Source organism: Carcharhinus amblyrhynchos, chromosome 26 (genome assembly GCF_965287045.1).
Source record: "Carcharhinus amblyrhynchos chromosome 26, sCarAmb.v2.hapA, whole genome shotgun sequence".
NCBI lineage: Eukaryota > Metazoa > Chordata > Chondrichthyes > Carcharhiniformes > Carcharhinidae > Carcharhinus > Carcharhinus amblyrhynchos.
Genome location: NC_137349.1, coordinates 37558826 through 37581673, shown reverse-complemented (window position 1 = coordinate 37581673; position 22848 = coordinate 37558826). Strand labels below are relative to the sequence as shown.

The 22848-nt window shown below is 39.6% G+C and overlaps 1 protein-coding gene across 3 annotated transcripts in view; it reads left to right on the top strand.

Moving 5' to 3' along the window:
• LOC145358875 (zinc finger and BTB domain-containing protein 7A-like) overlaps window positions 1–21764 on the top strand; it is a 190958-nt gene extending 169194 nt beyond the window's left edge. For all 3 annotated transcript variants that reach the window (XM_080213235.1, XM_080213233.1, XM_080213232.1), the window contains one exon: window positions 9507–21764. In XM_080213235.1, the coding sequence (XP_080069361.1) occupies window positions 9507–9987 (481 nt within the window). In that variant the 3' untranslated portion in view covers window positions 9988–21764. The remainder of the gene's footprint in view (window positions 1–9506) is intronic.
• Window positions 21765–22848: the final 1084 nt, after the last annotated feature.

Genomic DNA, 22848 nt, shown 5'->3' with positions numbered 1-22848 from the left:
CGTGCATCTAAAATTCAGACTGCAGTACTGAGAGAGTGCTGCAGTGGTAAAGATGCCTCTTTCAGATGCAACATTAAACTGAGTGCCCATCTGTCTCCTTGGGTGAACAATATCAACCCCACAATTTGGAGAATGCCAGGGAGTACTCCCTGTGTTCTAGTTTATCTTTCAACCCCATCACAATAATCAATTATCTGATCATTATCTGATTACTTGCTGTGCTATCTACGTTATGTTAGTTACTATGCTTCAAAAGTTATTCATTGCTTGCAGTGCTTTGTAGTGTCCTGAAGTTACCAGAGGCATTATAGAAATGCAAGTTTTTTTTTAATTCACTGAGTAGATTCCAAAGAATTTCTTTTGTGATTCTTAGTCTTGGCATGCATCCTTCATATGTTGAATAGGTTTCCTTCAGTACAGAATTGATACTCTCCCCTCTAGCCTGGTTGCTTCATCAGCATAGTCACAAAGAAGCTGCCAAAAAGGGAAGGGTCTAAGGATGCAGTCTTTCTTTTCATTAGTGAAGATAGGGAAGAGCTTGGCCTTGTCACCATTCCCCTAGCTTTCCTAACATGTTGTTTCTTTGGGCCATTCACAGGAAATGGGCATTGCTAGCAAGGCCAGTATTTATGAATCATCCCTAATATCCCCTGAGAAGGTGGTGTAATCTTTGCAATGAAGGTATGCTCACGTTGCTATTTGGTTGGGAATGCCATGATTTTTACCTGACAACAATGAAAGAATAGCAATGTAAATCAGAATAATGTGTGACTTGGCTGGATACTAAGTATTCCAGTGGACCTGCTGTCCATCTCCTAGGTGGTTGAGGTTTGGAAGAGGCGCTGTTGAAGGAGTTGGTGAGTTGCTGCAGTGCATCTGGTAGATAGTATGCACTGCAGCCACTGTGCCATTGGTGACTAGGGTGATTCTTTAAGCTAGTGGATGGAGTATCAGTCAAATGGATGTCCTAGATGTCAGTGGGTTTCTTGTGTGTTGGGACCTTCCATCACTCAGCTGATAGAGTTGTAATTTGCCCAATTGGGTTTTTGGACCAGAGTGTACTGGGGCAATTTTCTACTTAGTTTACGTCCCAGTTTTATATCTGTGTTGGAACAGCTTAATTAGGGTGCAGCTAGTTCTAGAGTACAGGTACTTGGCACTAGAATAAGTCTGGATCTGTGCCATTTACTATACCATCATTTGTAATGATGGTGACCTCAGAAAGAAGCAGAAGTAGATCAATCATTTGGCACTTCTGGCTGAAGACGTTTGTCTCTTTATTCATGAATTATTCAGGACAACCAAATTCAGAAAACAGTTTCCAAAGATTCTTCCATTACACTTTTAACAGTTTTGTTGTGTCAAGCCCGCATTCTGTTTTCTGCATGTTTTTTGTATTTCTCTTGCCATGTCACCATGTACCATGTCACTGATGACTTGATTAGAAATCCTGTTGAGTCTGTAGTAGAGTATAAGACCAAAGCTATCAGCTTGCTGTTTGAGTATTATTTTATCCAGTAACCTGCCTGAAAGCTGATTTCTCTTCCTGTTTGTTCAAAGTGACAGTGGAATGACTTTTCCATCTTACACCTTGCATCCACCCCACACTTGTTTTAAGATCTGGAGCAAGCATTTCTCTACCTTACATTCAAATGTATTCCATCCTATCCTGGGGACTTGTGATTGTTCCCTTAATTAACACATGAGAGTGAATGGTTTAGGCTGTCTTGACTGGAGTATTGCCTTGTGTCTTTTTTAACTCTGATCCAGTATAGAGGATAGTAAGATATCTCAAAGCACCACCCGAATGTAACCTGAAAAGTGGTAAGACTTTAGGCCTCAATTACCTCCCCAAGCATTGCCTTCCAGATAAACAACTGCTTCTTACTCACCTTTTATCTGAGCTTTCCACAGTCTGATGCACCTCAATCGTATCCCTGAGGGAAAACCAAAAGAGAAATACTCACACATAAACTTCTCAATACCTGGCACGTGGTCACACACAGATAACACCAGTCTCCAAAGGGTCTGAACGCCTCCCTTGTTAACCACTATTCTAGGCATTTACAGAATATTTTGGGATTCTACGCAATGCAATATACAGGCCCCTTCTTTACCACCTCAAGTTTTCCCCTAAACCCCCATGTATCCCACAAACAAAAGAACTCCCCTTTTCCTTTCTTTTCCCCCACCACACAAATACACCCCCCTGTCCACCATGCACAAAATCGTAGAACCCCGACAGCACAGAAGGAGACCATTCGGCCCATCTAGTCTGCACTGACCACAATCACACCCAGGCCCTATCCCTATAAGCCCATGCGTTTACCCCAGCTCGTCCTCCGACACTAAGGGGCACCTTAGCACAGCCAATCCACCTAAGCTGCACATCTTTGGATTGTGGGAGGAAACCGGAGCAGCTGGAGGAAACACAGCGGACACGAGGAGAATGTGCAAACTCCACACAGACAGTGACCTGAGCCGGGAATCTCTCCCTCAACATCAACAGAATGAGATTGTCATCGACTTTGGGAAGCACAAAGGAGAACATGCCTCTGTCTATATCAATGGGGACGAAGTAGAAAGAATCGAGAGTTTCAAGTTTTTATGCGTCCAGATCACCAACAACCTGTGCTGATCCCCCCCAAAGCTGACACTATAGTTAAGAAAGCCCACCAACACCTCTAGTTTCTCAGAAGAGTAAGAACATTTGGCATGTCAGCTACGACACTCACCAACTTTTACAGATGCGCCGTAGAAAGCATTCTTTCTGGTTGTATCACAGCTTGGTATGGCTCCTGCTCTGCCCAAGACTGCAAGGAACTACAAAAGGTCATGAATGTAGCCCAATCTATCACGTAAATCACCTTCCCATCCATTGACTCTGTCTACACTCCCCACTGCCTCGGCAAAGCAGCCAGCATAATTAAGGACCCCATGAACCCCAGACGTTCTTTCTTTCACCTTCTTCCTTCAGGGAAAAAGATACAAAACTCTGGGGTCACATACCAATCGACTCAAGAACAGCTTCTTCCCTGCTACTGTCAGACTTTTGAATGGACTGGCCTTGCATTAAGTTGATCTTTTTCTACAACCTATCTATGACTGTAACATACGTTCTGCACTCTCTTCTTTCCTTCCCTATGAATGGTATGTTTTGTCTGTATAGCGTGCAAGAAACAATACTTTTCACTCTATGTTAATACACGTGACAAAAATAAATCAAATCAATCAAATCGAAAATCAAGGCATCACAAGGGGCAACAAGGGTTGGACGTGAGCTGAACGAAAAATGGCAGAGCGCGAAGAAAAGGGGACATGTCCTCTCTCTGATCCAGTACTACAGAGTCTGATCAGGCGGTCATTAAAACATTTCCTCTGAATTGAGAAATTCTGATTTCTCTGCAGGCATGTATATTTCTTCAGACTACACTTCAGCTCTTAAAGCTACTCTGTTCGTGCATGCAGCTTTGTAAAATTCTCTTGTCAAACCCAAAAGTCGATGAGGTACTATAGGCTATTGGTCTTAGCAGAATTGTTTTCAATCACGATTTATAATCGTATGGCCCAGCACATCTCTCACTCTACTAAAAAAATCAATCCAGGGGGTCAACCCTGATTCAATCAGAGGTACATTCCATGAGAAGCATCAGGCATGTCAACCTGATGAAGCTCCGACATCAGGCTATGGCAAATGACAGAAGCAGTTAGGGTTAGGTAGAACTAGGCAATCCCCAAGCAAAGGATCACATCAAACTGTGCAATATTGCCACAGTGATGAATGGTAGTGGAGAAATAAACTAATCGGAGGAGGATGCTCCATGAGCATTCCCATTCTCAATAGCGGGAGAGGTCAACACATCAGTGCAAATGATGAGATTTTTGCAACTATCTTCATCCAGAAATATCAAATGGGTGATCCATCTTGGACTCTGGAGATCTCCAGTCATGCCAATCTTTGGCCAATTTCATTCACTCATGGTGACAAATGGCTAAAGGCACTATGTAAATCAAAGCATCCTGGCTGAGGACTGAACATTTATGCTCCAGAACTAACCAAGCTGTTTCAGCACAGTTACAACACTATCATCTATCTGACCATGTGGAATATTTCCCAAGTATGTCCTGCCCACTAAAAGCAGGACAAATCCAATCTGGCCAAGTACCACTGTTTCAATATGCTTATAATCATCAGCATTGATGGTGCCAACAAGCAGTAACTAATCAGCAATAACCTGCTCACTGATCTTGGTTATCTTGGATCCTGCCAGGGCCATCCAGCCCTGACCTCACTACAGCATTGGTTCTGGCATGGACAGTGGGGCTGAATTCCAGAAGTAAGGTGAAAACAATTGTCCTTGACATTTGATGGAGTGCGGCATCAAATGGTCTCAATAATTTTGAATTCAATGGAAATTTCTCCACCGGCTAGTCGTGCCTATGTCATAATGATGGAGAAAAACAGTAATTATAAATGGAAATATTGGACTTGTTTTCCAGTTTAAAATGGACATTATCCCAAAGATGGATGAGAGTGTATAGTCATCCATTGTAAGAAGTCTCAACACCAGGTTAAAGTCCAACAGGTTCATTTGGCAGCACAAGCTTTTGGAGCACTGCCCCTTCATCAGGTGAATGGGAGTTGAGTTCACAATCAGGGCATTTTTAGATAGAAACTCAGTTTACAAGATAATGATTGGAATGTGAGTCTTTATAGATAATCAAGTCTTAATGTACAGACAATGTGAGTGGAGAGAGGGCCAAGTACAAGTTTAAAAAGGTGTGTATTGTCTCCAGCCATGACAGTTAGTTAGGTTTTGTAAGCCCAGGCAGATCATGGAGGTTACAGATAGTGTGACATGAACTCAAGATGCTGGTTGAGGCTGTCCTCATGTGTGCAGAGCTTGGCTATCAGTTTCTGCTCAGTGATTCTGTGTTGTTGCGTGTCATGAAGGCTGTCTTGGGGAACGTTTACCTGAAGATCAGAGGCTGAATGCCCGTGATCACTGAAATGTTCCCCAACTGGAAGGGAACACTCCTGCCTGCTGATTGTCAAGTGGTGTCCATTCATCCATTGTCAAAGCATCTACAAGGTCTCCCCCAATGTATCATGCCTTGGGACATCCTTTTCTGCAGCGTATCAGGTAGACAACATTGGCCGAGTCACAAGATTATGTACTGTGTACCTGGTGTTCTCATGGCTCGGGTCACTGTCTGTGTGGAGTTTGCACATTCTCCTCATGTCCACATGGGTTTCCTCTGGGTGCTCTGGTTTCCTCCCACAGTCCAAAGATGTGCAGATTAGGTTGATTGGCCATGCTAAAATTGCCACTTGGTGTCCTAAGATGCTTGGGTTAGAGGGATTAGCGGGTAAAACATGTAGGGATGTGGGGGTAGGGCTGGGGTGGGATTGTGGTCAGTGCAGACTTGATGGGCCGAAGGGCCTCTTTCTGCACTGTAGGGTTCTATGGTCTATGGAGACGTGGCATCCGTGTCGATGATCCGGCACATCTTGCAGAGATTGCTGTGGCAGGGTTGTGTGGAGTCGTGGTCACTGTTCTCCTGAAGGCTGGGTAGTTTGCTGCGGACAGCAGACAGTGGTCTACTTGAAGGCAAGAAATAGGGAGTGTGAGGATGACCTTGGTGAGATGTTCGTCTTCATCAATGACATGTTGAAGGCTCCGGAGAAGATGTTGTAGTTTCTCCACTCGGGGAAGTACTGGACGACGAAGGGTACTCTGTCCGCCATGTCCCATGTTTGTCTTCTGAGGAGATTGGTGCAGTTTTTCGTTGTGGCACGTCAGAACTGTTGATAAGTTGAGCGCCATATCTTGTTCTTATGAGGGCGTTTTTCAGCGTCTGCATCGAGGGGGATCTCACCCAGATTAACAACATTTGGGGAACCTTACCTGGCTGTTGTGATTGTTGGAGGCCAATCATCTCATTCCAAGACATTGTGTGGATGAACTCCTGCAGTAATGTCACAAACCCAAACATCATCAACTGCTTCATCAATTACCTTCCCTCCATCTAAAGGTTGGTGGTTTACTGATGATTGCATGCTTAAGCACTTCTGGTTCTCAAAAGCATGTCCACCATCTGTGATGCGTAAGTCAATTGTGTGGTGGAATACTCTCTACTTGCCAGCTCAAAGCACACTGAAGAAACTTGACATCATCCAGAGCAAAGTAGCCTGCTTGATTAGTATCCCCTCAACCACTTTAAACATTCACTCCCTCCATTACTGGCATAGTGGCAGCAATCTGCAAGTGCACTCTGGCAACTCGCCAAAGCTCCCAAGATAGAAGCCTCCAAACCCACAACCTGTGCCACCTAGGAGACAAGGGCAGCAGATTCATGGGAACACCAGCTGCAAATTCCCCTCCAAGCTACACCATGCTGACTCACCTAGCCATTCCTTCACTGTTGCTGGGTCAAAATTCTTCAACTTTGTTTGTAACAAAACTGTCTGTATCGACACTAAATGGACTGCAGCAGTTCATGCAAACACATCATGATCACAACATCTGGCTGTAGCCATCACTTGACGGTCAGTGTCTCAGTGCACATGACTCACACTGGTAAATATCAGTCAGATACAAATGGAAGTCTGAGCTGCCAGAATTCATGAGCACTGCCTTTTCTAAAGAGTTTCTTAGAAAGACTCCAAGAGATAGGGAAATTAACCTGAAACCATTTGTGTAAGAGTATTTCCCAGGAACAAGCTTGCATTTCAGTTTGCATTTGCAGAAGTGATAGCAACAATTGAACAATACTATGGCTTATTTCTTGCTTCCACCCACACTACCCTCTAATAAGCACATTGCAGGGTGTATCCTCAGTCGTGTGTGAGTAAACACTGTGTTATGTTGTTGAACTGGTCACACGTTATTTTATTAAATCCCTTATTCCTACATCATATGCAATAATGTTGATCTGCTAATGTCAGGAAACTGAAAATATTCTCTGGGTCAAGATTCATTTTTCTGGAATCCATTTCTTCCATGTCTGTCTGTTTTGTTCCAATACCTTTTAAAAAAAAAAGTTTGACATCACATTGTTGTACCTAGCACAGAATGTCATGGTGATGTTGCCCAAAACAGCTGGTGTTTACCACAAAATGTGAATAAAATTTGTCTCAAGCTCTTGTGAAAGAACCAGCACTACTCCCAGGATCAGGTATAGTGGACCCTGGCTGAGGGGAGAAATATATGCAAGCTATCACATTTGTTACGCCATTGCAGGCAGAAGCCTTCGCTCCCTTTACAAATAGCCTGGCATTCCAGATGTCAGGGATGTTCATAGAATCATAGAAATCATAGAAACCCTACAGTACAGAAAGAGGCCATTTGGCCCATTGAGTCTGTACCAATCACAATCCCACCTAGGCCCTACCCCCATATCCCTATATATTTTACCCACTAATCCCTCCTACCTATACATATCAGGACACTTGAGGGCAATTTTAGCATGGCCAATCAACCTAACCCGCACAACTTTGGACTGTGGGAGGAAACCAGAGCACCCGGAGGAAACCTATGCAGACATGAGGAGAATGTGCAAACTCCACACAGACAGTGACCCAAGCCGGGAATTGAACCCAGGTCCCTGGAGCTGTGAAGCAGCAGCGCCAACCATTGTGCTACCGTGCCAACCTTGTTCTGTGTGGACACACTTGTTCTGTACGGACTTGCCCTATAATCCCATTCCCCAGCCAATGTTCTTGCTGACAGTTGCCCATATGGTCACACGTCCACCTTTTCAATCTCTGACTATGTCCTTGTTGCTGTGAAATGTGAAATTATTTCCACTAAAAGGCATTTTGCTAAATCCTGAATTCCATTCTTAAAAAGGCATTGTTTCCTTGAATTTCTGGTATGTAATCATTATTTATGACAGAAGGAGGCCATTTGGCCTGTCAAATGAACACCAGCTCTCTATAAGATCAGTGATGCTTGTCCAACTCATTGACCATTACCCCCGATTCTTTTAAATGCTTATCCTATTTCTTTGTGATTCGCCCTTTCAGGCAGTGGATCACAGATCGTAACCACTCGCTGTTTCTTTAAATGTTTTTACTTGTGTCTTCTATGGCTCTTTGCCAATCATTTTAAATCCGTATCCTCTTGACTTTTTGTCAATGGGAAAAGTTTTCATGTACTCTAATGATTTTGAACACCTCTTTTCTCTTGACCTTCCTTTCTCTAAGGAGAACAACCTCAGCTTTTTCCAATCTATCCTCATAACTCAAATCCTTCAATCCTGGAACCATTCTCATAAACCTTTCCTGCACCTTCTCTAATGCTTCCCTTCCTAAAGTGTGATGCCAGAATTGGGCTCAATAATCAACCCTGTATTAATGTTACTCAGAATTTAATAATTCTATTTTTAAATTTAAAAATAATTGCAAGTTGGATAGTTATCTGATGAGGTAGAAAATTAAGTGCTGTGGAAATTTACTGTGAAGTGCTCATTTAGGGTTTCCAACCTTCCCAAAATGGCTGAGAGTCAACTGAAATTGGCATCTGTCTGTTGGTGGTCAAAGAAAGCAATCTGGGAGATTTTTAAATGACATTTTCATCCAATCACTGTAATAATTCAGCATCAGCAACCAAGAAGGGAAGAAGCTACTACCCCCATTATAAGGCATTGCCATGCAGTGACATCACATTAGGTATGGTGCCACCCAATTGAATTCAAACTTTAGACTGAAAAGAAAGTTGGGGGGACTTTTGGCTGGAATTTTTGTTGACTATGATGGAATTGGTGGGGTTTGGATTTCATTAAGGGGTCAAGCACGAGCAGTGAGCGTCAGCCAGAGTGCAATAGGCATGAGCACAAGATTCGGATCACTTCAACTTGGATCTTTTAATTTCATTTAAAAATATAGAGATTGAGACATTTATTTCCATCTCCATTTTAGCAGACTTCAAAATCCTTGTTTGAAACCATGGTCTCTGACCTTGCTTTGAGCCTCTTGAGAGTGAAACAAGTTTTTGTTTCCCGCTTAAGTTTTAATCATTTTTCACCATCACTGCAAGTTCATCCCTTTTGTCTAATTAAAGCTTATGTTTTTTTTCCCTCTCTTGTGCTTCCTTAGAACGCACTCACATCTCACGAGCAGCTTTACATGATGTCACTTCCACTGACATCTCCCAGAATATATCCAGCTAGAGATGACAACCCTGTGCTCACAAGTTTCTGCTGCAGGGACTGTGGAAATGGGATGAAGATGTGAGGGTTCCTTTTTTTAATATCAAAACCTAGAGGAAGGGTAATTTTCCATACTCCAAATACCACTACTGAGTAATAGAGTAGGAAAGACAAGCAATAAATAAAATAGTGACTGGGCAAGCAAAGCTTTGGTTTAAAACATTTGGAGATTTTAGGATAAAGAGAATATTGAGGATGATTCAGTAAATGTTCGAGACATTTGCTCAATTTGTCATTTGAATCAGGAGAAATGTTTCTTTTTCTAACCTGTTTATTTTCCTTCTGTTGTTTAGACAGGACAAGTTAAAAGTTCATATGAGGAAGCACACAGGAGAAAAGCCCTACTTGTGTATGGAGTGCGGAGCTGCGTTTGCGCATAACTATGACCTGAAGAATCACATGCGTGCCCACACAGGCCTCCGCCCCTATCAGTGTGATGCCTGCTTCAAGACCTTCGTCCGCTCAGACCACCTGCACAGGCACCTTAAAAAGGATGGCTGCAATGGCACCCCCTCCACGAGGGGACGCAAGCCTCGGGTGAGGGACACCAGTGGCCTTGTGTCGGAGGGGTTTAATGATCCTGGTTGTGGAGAGAGCATTGGGGAGGAGGCTGCCAACCTGAACATGGAGTTGGAAGAAAACAGCAACCAACAGCACTTTGAAGATCGACCAGAAGAAGATTGTTCCAAGATTTTGGAGAATGAAGAGCCTGAGAGGCTGAATGTAGATGAGGATTTGATTGAGGATAACAAAAGCCAATTGTGTGAAAGCTAAACCAAATCATGGTAACAGGGATGTGGGTGGGATGGGCAGGGAACAGGGGCACAAACCTATTAGTAGTTCCTCATCCTTTTTAAACAAACATGGGCAAGAAGGATTTTTTTTTACTTTAATTCAGAAATAGCTTGGTAGTACAGTGCTAGACCTCCTTGTTTTACAGTTTAGACAAAGGAAATCACTGCTAGAATCTTAAGTAGAAGTTGACCCATGTTACTCTCTTTAGGCCCTGGAAACTGCTGGGTATTCATCCTTGGTACAATTTAAGATGCTTGCTGACCCTCAGTTCAAATGATGCTCATGGATAAATGTATGAGGGGCCAAGGCTAACATAGGTACTTGTCCTAATATTGTCACAGGTACCCAGTACTGGCATTGGTCAACTTCTAATTTTAATCAAATAGAAAGTAACGTTAAATTATGATTTTGTTTTGAATTCATAGTTTGGTGTAACTAGCTTTTATTTTTAACGTTCAAACTTATAACTATACAGTACAAACACAGGACAGGAACAGCTGTAATGAGATCAACTATATAATAAGACAAATTTCTTAGAGGTTTTAAAGAATATTCAGTTTTTTTTGTTTCCAAAGTCAGGTTCCAAGTAATTTTTATTTTTAAAAAGAAACTTTTTTGCTGTTTTGCAAACAAATTTAAAATCTAAGAATTTAGTTGTTTTTAAAAGAACGTTTACTGAATGTACAGCGTGTGTGACAATAGTGAATTTGAAAGGATTCGGGAGTGAAATGGTATGGGAAGGGCTTACACCTTTTCGAGTTAGCAATAAAGTTGGAAGGCCTAGCACTTTTATACAGGGGGTTCCATCAGTATGTGGATCAGGACCCTATGTAAAAAATGTTTACAAGTGATATCCCTAATCAGTCAAATATGGAGAAAGGGAAAGGGTGAGAAAACTACTAATTCTGTTTTGTAACATAATAAATATATAGACCCTCTAAGCTCATTGCACTTCTAGCCTAGAGCTTAATTTGGGCCAGGTCATACAAGGCCCTCACCCAGTGTTGATCAGTTTAATTCATATGAGACAGAAGGAAAAGAAATTAACATTGAAAAATAATGTTTTAAAAAAGATTTTATTTAAATTCATGATATGAATTCAGAATTAATTTTCTAGTAATCCCCTCTTGAAAACCTTCTGGGGGCTTGAGAAATCCAAGAGGCCAGGTGCATTGTTGAAAAGATAAATCTTTTTCCTAATTAATTAGGAATGTTTATCAGGTAGATAATATTTGGTGACCAAGCACTTTGGTTCTGTCAGTGTATCCAGGCAAGAAGATGAAACTTATTGCCTGATAGAGTCTATATTGGAGCATGTGTTCTGGGGTTTCTCAAGACCTGTCACAGTCTGAGTCCTAACCCTACTTTTTGGCTGCGACTCCACAAAGAGTTCACAGAAAATCTAAATCTCAAGCCTTTGAGATGAAAGAATGTCTATAATTCCTTCAGTTAGTATCAGGCACTTAACTACATAGAGAAGATAAACATACAGAGCAGACAAGCACAACCTCCAATGGCATTCACACCAAGTTGGAACTGTTGATCCTGCTGGTCATTTATTTACTGCAGAGTTTTAGTAGAGAGCGGTGGAAATCCAGGAGGAGAGTTCTAGTGAAATTTTTAGAATGTTTACTGTATCTAATCTCTTTTCGTGCAACAATTGATTTAGAGCTTACAATTAGTGAGGGAAACTCTCAGTCTCTCTTGACCATTGAACTGAATAGCCAAATATTTCATAAATTTGATTTGTTGACTATAGTAGGCTGACCATAATATTCCCTCCAGTTGTCTTGTTCCTTTCAAACCATATCCAGTCTCGTATGGAGAACTGAAGCAACATTGGGTGTATTGTTCTGGCTAACAAGTCCTAGTGTGGGTGTGTAAATAATATATATTTCACTTAATAAGATTTTATTTAATGGATTGACCTTTACTTTTTGATAGTGAACTTGTGGGGCAAGATGTGTATTTCAGCACTGTGTGAAGAGGAGCGGGTGTGGGAGCTTAGAGGGAAGGTATGTTAGACACCACTACAGGCAACATTTTACCACATTCCTTATTTTTGCACTAAAAAATCTTCAACATGCAGGAGCCAGCACTGTTATATATGGAATACATCTTTCTGGTTGGTGAGTAGTCAGCAAGTTCAGGATACCAACAGTCAAAGCTCATTGATATATATTTGTGTTCAGAGCATTTTGTCATTCTTACACACACCCTCTTTAAAATGCTATCTTTGGGAGTTGTATGAAAGTGTGTTTGAACAGGTGTGTGTTCTTGGGAGGGGGGGTGATCTCTCTTTATTTAAATTTTCTTTCTAAATATGATTTCTCTATAATAGAGGGAGCTGTTTAAAAATGCATGCTATATGCGGGGTTGTAATTTTTTTTAGAGTGTTCAAATGAAGAGGCTCGTCGTATATTTGTGCAGATTTGTTCATTTCTTGTATCCCAATGATGAATGTGATGAAGTATTGTATGAATTTTAGACTAACATTGTACATGGAATTCTCATGAAACACAGCATTGGATAGTCTGACTTCAAAATTGTGGCTGGTATGAAAAACTGCTGAGCTACTTAATTGGTTTTAGTGAGCAGCTAACCCTTTTCGGTCAAATTCAAAGTCATGTCTTTAGCCAATACCTGTGCCCATGGCAATACTAGGCAATTCATCTTGAATGAACAGAGTGATTAACAAGAGTGCCATATCTTTGTCTGTGGGCAATCAAGTATGTATGTGCAATGTATACTATATACTCAAAGATCTTCTCTTCCTGCATCTCTGGCCCTGATCTCCAGGTTTTGCAAAGTTATGTCTAGTCACTGGATTAGTATAAACCATTCTCTTTGCCTCCCTCCCTGTTCTGGCATCATGTTGCATTGTTTTAATTCAACACTCTCTTTGACATATTTGATCTACTGAAACCATGTAATATAATTTTAAATTGTTGTGGAGGTGGTTTATTGTAGGTGAAGGAAAATTAATGTCAAATTTCAGATGGACCTAAATTAGCAAATAAATTTTGCTCTATAATCACAAGCTACTTGCCATATGAAGGCCATTTGTCCCATCTTAATTCATCTACGCAGTTCTACACATGTCTGAACCCCCCACCCCCCCCCAGCCAAATTACGGGAACTACTTTTTCTTAAATGAATTGCAGGCTTTTGTGTCCATTACTGCTCGAGTCCATTCCTTGATTCCATGTGAAGATGGATTCCAATTGTTTGAGAAGGAGCCCCCTGATATCAGTCTTAAAGTTACTTTTTCACTAGTTGGAACCTGGATTCCCCTTTTCCTACTCACAGATTAATATCCAAAATCTGTTTAGGAGCTGTTAACAATTCTGTGAACTTAAAGTCCTTGCACAAACAAACATTTTTGGGAAGTAAAGCAAATTTTCATGAGCAAAACATTTAGTTGCAGAGTATGCATCTTCCTGCTCGCTTCGTCTCCCCAGGTGTATATTATGATTCAATTCAACAGTGGCCACTTTGTATAATGCACTGGGTACATCTGCCTTATAGTAAATTGCTGAATGTGATGCCATCTACTTTATTCCAGAAATTACTCTTTCCCCTTCATCATTCCATTCACTTGCAGCGCAAACAAGGGGAATATCTGTTCAGATTTCATCATGACCAGCCAGCTTGAAATAGGTTGAGCCGAGAGCAGACCAATTCCCTATTCTAAAGCTGCTCTCTAATATGACCCTGCTGAGAACTGATGGGAATCACTCCAGCTGTAGTCACAGCCTCAGCACATCAGTGGGCTCCATTCAGTATAGGGTTACCAACTCTGGTCAGATATATTCCTGGAGGGTTTCATTACAAGATGTCCTGCAGCTTTTAATCCCATACAAAAACAACTTTATATAGCATTTTTAACCTAGTAAAACACCCCAATCCCCTTCACAGGAGAGTTAACAAAAACTTAGACAAAGCAGTAGGTTTTAAGGAGTGTCTTAAAGGAGACAAGGAAGGAGGTAAAGTAATCTTCCAATATTTTATAACTAATAAACACATTTGTTTATAGAAAATAACATGCACAGTTAAAGCTCTTTCTCATTCAGGGAGCTCATGACAGCACCCAGTAGATAAATCCTGGAGAATCCAGAACAATCCTAGACAACTGGCATCTGTAATATATTATCATTGGAGGCACAATTCCATGTTGATTAGAACTGGGGCTCCTGGCACACTCATCAGTTGGTGGGTGATTATCAGTCATTCAAAATATATAGTGTTTTCACATGTTTTAAGATCCTAAATTTGTCCCATTCAGTCAAATGTGGCCTGTATTAGGTTAACATGATTTTGACATGACTTCTAAAAAAATCCGCAACCCCTACTGCAAAAAGAACTTTACCAATTATAAAAAGAATTACAACATTGAGAATGATTGGTATATTTTAGTTTTGGATGATAAATATGTTTTACAGTTTGCATTAATTATAAAGTGGGAAAATGCTTTTTGTCAGTCAGGCCTTTTTAAACTTGGCCTCCCTATTGCCTGCATAAAGCCAATTTCTGGCCTAGCCACAGGCTTGCCCCTCCAGTTCCACTAGCTAAAAGCAAATTACTGTGGATGCTGGAATCTGAAACCAAAAGAGAAAAAAACGCTGGAAAATCACAACAGGTCTGGCAGCATCTGTGTGTAGAGAAAATAGCTGACGTTTCAAGTCCAGCTGTCCTTTGACAAAGGTCATTTGGACTCAAAACTTTAGCACAGATGCTGCCAGACTTGCTGAGATTTTCCAGCATTTATTTTCCTTTGGTTTCAGTTCCATTAGCTGTTTGCCATTAGTAACCTCCCAAAACAAACGAGCTGGGACACCTTAACTTAATTCCTTGTTAACAGGAATAGAGTACAAAACCTCACTGATCCAATAGGTATAATGTAGGTATAAAATGTTAGTCTTGGGCCAGAATGATGAGCGCTGTGGAAAGTAGCACTGATAGATTGATGTTGCAAGGAGGTGGGTATTTCCATCTCAAATAGGGTACTAAAAGTTCTGATGTCCAAAACCACAAAAAATTCCAACGGAAACAGAAATGTTATAAATGAGGACTCGAATAAACAGCCCATATTTCAGAAGAAGCATTACTAAAATTTTGAGTTGAGGCTATCTTTGCTATTAACAACCCTGAATAAAACATAACCACTTTTAAAATTTTGCTTTGAAACATGAGGGCGGGAAAGCAGCTTTCAAAGCAATGGTGAGTAAATGTGCATGGGTTCCTGATAAGACACCGGCTCGATCCTTTGCTGCAGTTGTATTGAAGCTGGCAGGTTTCAGCAGGGCAATGACCTGGCTGCAACACTATCCCCTACAGAATACTCTGCATTTGTGATTTCACGAATATGCAGAGATTCTCACCTAAGCAGCTAATATTAAAATATTTAGATGGTGCAGGAAGCAGTGTTCATGCCCTTTTAAATATTTAAAAGTTATGTGGCGTTAAGTCAATGTCCGGGCAAGTGAACGTTTTTAAAACAAGTTTGATGCCACATTGAATTTGACCACCATGCATGTCAAATGGTATGCAGAGAGAGACTGCCCCCCTCTGGACACTTCTTAAAGTCCAACAGGTTTATTTGGTAGCAAACGCCACTAGCTTTCGGGGCTCTGTCCTTTCGTCAGATGAGTGAGGAGTTCTGATCACAAACAGGACATAAAAGGCACACATTCAGTGAGCTAATGACATTTGCTACCAAATAAACCTGGTGTTGTGAGATTTCTTACTGTGTTTACCCCAGTCCAATGCCAGCATCTCCACATCCTGACTACCGTCTGGGCAGTCACATTCTCTCCAGTCAGGATGGGCCCTGATTTCAGAGTTATATTAAAACTTTAAACATACCCTATATCTACTAGAGGCTCTGTTTGGCATCGTTTCTAGGAAGATGATTAATGAACTCCATTAACAGTTGTTATTTCCATTGAGGAATTTTAATTATTTTTAATGAGTTCACAGCTATGACTTAACTGTTGGGTGGACTATTGAATGCATGGTATTGCACAGCTAGGCAACACAATGTATTCAGTAGTCTGTTTGCCCATTCCTAGATGGTAGTTTACAGTGATGTAAGGAGGTAAATAAGGACCCATAATGACCAAAATTGAACATTCTAATGTTTTTGTTGGTTTTTGCCCTTCATTCTAAAACTAAATGGTTTAGAAATATTTTAAATGAATGTCTCCAAAATACTTGGTGGGAAATTTACAAGAGTGAACTTCCTCCTGCCAATGATTTGGTAATTCTAATGTTGCAAATACAAAACTACAAGTCATCAACCAGAGGAATTTCATCTTTTAAAATGAGATTGTTTTCATCACAAAATAAGTAATCAAATTTATTTCCTTTTCAATTCTGAACTCTGCCTAATCTTTATTTTTACCCAATTTAATCAATGAATAATTGGATATTCACCTTATCTCTTTAATATAATGTGGCTAATAATCAAACAAACAGCAGCACAAAGAAATCCTATCATAAGCCAGAATTATTGTCTCATACCAAACCTGCACTGCATGCTAGTTCATTCAAAACATTCTCTTCAGAAGTCAGCGTAAATGTTTTTTATACCAAACAATAGAATGAATGATTTTAAGCTATCTTGACTCTTCATATGATAGCTTTACTGAAAAATCAGCTTGTGCAATTTGTGTGAAACAAATAGACATCAAGCATTGTAGAGGGTGGAGAAAAGAGCAACAAAACTGATCCCATGTGTAAAAGTATGTGGAATAATTGGCAAAGCTTGGCCTTTACAGTCTAAAAACAGCTAAAATTTTATATAGAATGCTAAATGGTACAGATAAGTAAATCACTAATAGTGCCAGACAGCAAATAAATTTAAGCCATATCAGAAAGAAGCTCTTAACTCTAAGTGACAAAAGGAATGGCCTGATAGATAGCATTGTGGTGATGAAAACATTGAGGATCTTTGAGGTGCTGTTATATCACGTATTGAGCTAATTATATTAGAGAGATGAACTAAATACCTTTATGCATCCTTGACATAATTATTGTTTTAATGTTCCCAGCCAATCATCACTGAAGTTTATCCTCTGGGAAAATGAAGATAGGTACTGCATAATAACTAACAATGGCTAAAATTGGATTTACAAAACTTTGTTGTGTTTCATGAGTTTCCGTTCTTTATTCCAAAATGAAATGGCACATTGGTACAGGAGCCTAGAAGTGGAGTGGCATCTCATGTATAATTCATTGTTAAAGCACAGAGGGAACATTCCATACTTTGTGTGCATAGATTCTTAAGCTGGGGTGGGAAAGAAATAGAATATAAAAATTGCACTTTGGGCTATTGGTGAATTTTAATGTTGTAAATAAAACCACTAAATCAATCAGCATAGTCCAAAATACTTAGTTTTATACTGAAAAAATCCAAAGAAATTGAGTACTGTTATGCATATATTGTACACTTTGAATTTTCCTGCCCATTTTTAATTTTTTCCAGTTATATTTTTGTTTCCTATCTTTCAATTGAGTGCACTGTTGCACAACCTTTTGGATTTTACAACAATAAAGAATTCCACCAGACAGGATTTAAAGTATGAAAACACACACACACACACACACACACACACACACACACACACACACGCAAAATAGGGGGCATGTGAAGATTAAAGGATTTTACTCTACACAACTGGCAGCTTGGGAATGTTTTGGGAATTATATTTATAATAATGCGCTTTGAAATACAGGCAAGGTTTTGGGAATCTGTGGGAACCTTTTCTGCCAGTTCTTGAAGTTCACTATTTTTCTTGAATCATTCTGAGGAATGAGCTTCTTAATTAAGTGTGATATTTTTGATTAGTATTTTTTTAAATTGATGTAGTTCAATGCAACTAAAGTAATGTTATTTGTCAGTTATTAATGTGGCACTTGATCCTGCCTGCAGAACATTGTTTTGTCTTATACTTGCTCTCTGTCCTTCCTCTGTGATACCTGGCATCCTTCCACCTACCCCATAATTGGCACAGCAGAACTGGACAACCAGGTGTGCAAAACCCTAATGCTGTGCCATACTATATCCCGTAGCTCGAACCTACCGATTGCCACATCACCTGTACTGAGTGATTCATGCATAAGACAGTAAAACGAGCCACAGAGTTATTTAGCTCTGGAAAAATTACACCTGCCTTTGAAAGCAATTATATTTCAAAAAGTAGGCGGGAAATTCAAATGGTCGCATGGTTAGTGCTGACCTAGCTCTTGTATTGGCTGTACTATGTTTTTATTTAGAAAGTATCTTGGAATGTCTCACACATAAGGCATTATAATACCTGTGCAAAGATTGTAGCATATACCTCTGTAACCCCGGCACAGAATTCTGCTGACAGCATTGTTACATTTTAATAGACTTGCAGAGGGGAGCGCGAGATGATGTCTCCTTATGTAAGAGCCTGCCAGTCCTCTATGTTCAAAAATGCCTAATAATCACTCATTCCTGCCCGCATTTTCAGCAGATATCCTAAGGTTTGTTAGAAAGCATCTTTAATTGTATTTTATAAGCTCTGTATTGGTATTCGTGGACAAATACTGAGCATGTTTGATCTTCCTTTAACTTAGCAGAAATGTTAACTCATTTAAAGTAAGATACAAAGCAGTGTCATGAGCACATATTCAATGTTTGTCCCCAAATATCTCCTTTCTCAGCTATAGTTGTAGTTTCTTTCTTTGACCTTGCTACCTGCTGTCCTAGTTATCCGTATTATATTTCAAATGTCCCTTTTATCCAATTGTCATGCCTGTGAAATATATTACAATGAAGTTTCAAATTTGAAATTAAATAATGTAATTTTTAAAATTTCTTCAACATGCTAATGGATTTCTAGAGACTGTGTACCTGACCATTCTGCTGGGCTTCTCCAATGTCCAATGCACATCAAGAACTGGAAAGGAAGTCAGGTCTGGTAGATACCAAAGCCTTGTACTGTATTTGCTTGCTGTGGCTGAATGATGTAATGCCTTACTGTTATCATTGTGTAATAACATGCTGTACTGTAATGGATGATGGGTATTTTCTCAGGTTCTAGCACAGGGTGGGATCCAAGGTTTGAAATTTGCTCGAGGAAAATTATTGCCCTCTCCTCCTTTCCCCACAAACATATCCTGTATGACAGGAACAGTCTGTGACTCTATTTATTATATTAATTTGATTATTCCAATTACCAAACCTGCATCTCATCTTTTTTCAAAAGTGATTTTATAGAAAGTAATTTTATCATAAGACCTTCAAGAGATATTCATTGGGTATAGCCCAAAAATGTAAAGTGTTTTTTATTTAAATACTTTGATTTTTGTTTAAATTTTTCCAAATTTAGTATGGAAAATAAAAGCTGTATTTCTGTATATTGTGATAATGTGTATGAAACATGTAATTCCTTTATATCTGTGAGCAATTGGATTTGGGATGTTACTATCTCAGCAGTATCTCATTTCATGCTTTGCCAATCTCAGTCATAAAAATCACTCAGCAAAGATTGCTGGGGCTGGATTGAGTTCCAAAGTGATCAGAACATGATTTTAAAAAAAACACTTTTTTCTTCTGTCTGATGGGCACAAATGGCAGATTTTTTTTTCCACCTTCCCAAGGATTATCAGAATTTAACACTTAAAACATGACAGGAAACCTGCTGATTCTTTTTGCACCTGGCTTTCCCCAAGATTCCATCTATATTGACTGGAATCATGCCAATTACTTAGAATTAGAATTTTAATGTAAACTATGGAGAGTTAGTAAGTCCCAGTTTCATCCCATCCATAATATTGGAACTCACTATTCAAAACTGCTCAGTACAACTCAAAGAAGCAGTTCTCGATATGTTTGAACTCCCCCTTCTGTCTTAGTGGGAACTGTCTGATCACTAATGTGCCTCTTAAAGGCATAATATGGTTGGGGTTATGTCACACAGGGAATCACAGACACAAGTTTGTAGCCCAGCACCGCACAGTAATGTTATATTATCCTATTATCGGGTATTTCTTTGTGCTGGATATGGAGGTCAAATTAGCAGTGAAGTGTGTGAGATTCCTGTTTGTCTGCATGAAGTGACCTATTGCAAATCTGTAGTATTTTCATGACATTAAGAAAAGAAAAATAGAATCCAGGTTGTTACGTTAGGCCAATTGAATTAGACAAACAATGGCTGAAAAATTGTAGGATAGTGCCTAACTGGGGACGTCTAGCTCTAAATTGAATAGGATTTTCTGTCACAAATGGGGTTTAGGGTCAATGTGTTTAACCGGGCACAGAGAGTAGCAGATGTGTGTTCCTTAATGAGTTTAACCACCCAGGAGAATACTAGGGAAAAGGTAAAGCAGAGTGCCAACATAAATCTATTTATGTAGAAATGTAAACATACAGCATTTGGCTGTTTTTGGATTGTTCCTTTATTCTTCTATTAGATTAATTCATCAATTCTTTCTGTGTTTCTCCACCCAATTTTCTTGTCTTTCCTTGCTTTGTCCTTTGATTAGTTACATGACATAAACATTGACCATACTTTAGTGCCCACTTGTGACTTATTTTTCATACATAAGCCTTGAGGATTAGTAGACTGTTTTATCATGAAAGACATCACAATCAAACTTGCTCCTGTCCTCACCCCATATTCCTATCACAAACATGTATTACATATTTATAATATATATACTCATTTCAGCCTGGCTTTCTTTTCCTAGCCCACGGGTGCTAAGACCAAACTTTAACCATTGCCTTGGTTGAGGTAATTAAGACTTGAAATTGATCTTCAGGGTTTTTATGTTTAAATTCCTAAATAGTTTGGGAGGTTATGAATCTACTCATTTTGACAATAAAATTGATAGAATAATCATAAAAGTTCAGATATGCTGCAGGTCTTTTAAGTTTCTTGGCCATTTAAACTTTGGCAATTGTTCTTCCTTTATCATCTCTCTCCCTCTCCACTTCACACTTTTGTCTCTACTTGGATAATTCAGTAAGTCATAACTTTTCATATGTGGGCCGTAACAGTGAGTGTCGGCAAAGTATTTTTTCATGGATCAGCGCCTACACGTGCGCATTCTCCAGCAGTGAGTATTGAGAGAGTCTAACCTATTTCCTCCGCAACCTCAGATGCTGATGGCAATTGCAATTTTCTCTTGCTCAGCCTAAACCATACACTCTCTTACCTGCCAAGCCAACATCAGCATTGATTAGGAAAATCGGTGGTAAGGAAGAGATAAAACTTGGGACTTGCCCATCTTTGTTTAGTCATAAGCCCACAAGCAATACTTTTGTAATCTGTAAGAGTGATCTAATTCAGGTTTTGGTTAAGGCAGTACAATGTAGTTTGGCACCTTTTTATAAGTTTTCTGTTACTGGCTAACAAATGTATTTTTTTAATTTCTTAATTCCTTCCTAAAGCTTTTAAGTCCTATAAAATAAAATCACTTTTACCGAGATTGAGAGCATTCAGTACTTCCCGTTCTAATTGTTCCTTACCATCCTAGGTTGAGCCAGCTGGCTGCTGGTTCTGTAAAATGGTAGGTAATTGAATTTCTGCAGATGAAATCGAAGACTCGTCATAGTCACCGAGCAGATTTCAAACCCATTTTTAAATGTAAAAATAAAATATGTTTTCACTCCTCTTCAGGGTTAGTTTTGCAAAGCAATCAAAGCTGTATGTTACTTTTTGAAGACTGTACTGTAACTTGTTAAATGAAATTTTTTTTTGCACTAATAGATGACTTTGAGTTTCCCCAAGATGTGTTTGTGTGACTTTTTAAAAAGAAATGTTCTTTGGCCTCACTTGGCTCCCACCTTCATAGCTCACAAGCATTTTCCAGATTGTGTTGTCAACATTGTGTTGTTATGCCAACATTATATTCCCATCATAGGTTAATTTATCTTTAAGTGTCCTCACACTGTCACCTTTGTTACATTTACAATCCATCTTTTAGTTCACCCAGCATTTACCACAAGATCAACCAGCATTTAGCCCAAGATCAAAGGAATCTGCAAATTTTTTGTCTTTGGTTTTGTGTAAAACACTAGATTACAGATAGTTAGTATCAGTCTGCACTATGCAAGTTACAATAGTTTTGCCTACTCTGATTGCAGAGTTAACTATCACTTATTATCTTTGGCAGGAAGAAGTAAAAAAAATTGCCAGAATTTATGAACAATAGTGATGCGAGTGGGGAGGAGAATAATCCCACTTGGAAAAGGTGGGAAGCCTGACGAGCAGAATGTGTATATCCCTGAAACCCATCATCTGAAAAATTTACCAGGAAATCTATTAGCCCTTTACACACACTACAAAGCAAAATGACAGGATGGATTTTTAGAGAGTAAACTCATTTGGTGGAGGGATGAAAACCTGAGCATATATTCAGAAGAGAATGAAAGCTGAAATGAAGGACAGGAAATTGGTAACTGAGTATGGAGGGCAGAGAAAACAAAGGCTAGAAAATAGACTAATTGGGAATTGCTCAATGATTAGAGGCACATACTTTAATGCAAGGAGTTTAGCAAATAAAACATGAGCTCAGGGCACAAACAGACATGATGTCATAGCTCTCATGGAAGCACGGCTCAACAAAAAGCAGGAATGACAGCTGAATGTTCCTGATTCAGCTTTCAGATGGGTTAGAGGGGAAAATAAAGAGAGGTTGCAATAATGGTAAAAGAAACAATCACAGCTGTGAGGAGGTGTGATATGACGGAAAGATCATCAAATTAAGTGATATGGGTTGAACTGTTTTAATCTTAAAAGGGGAAACCACAATGCTGGGAGTAGTCAGAGGGTCTACAAAGGGAAATCTCAAAAAATGCAAAAACAA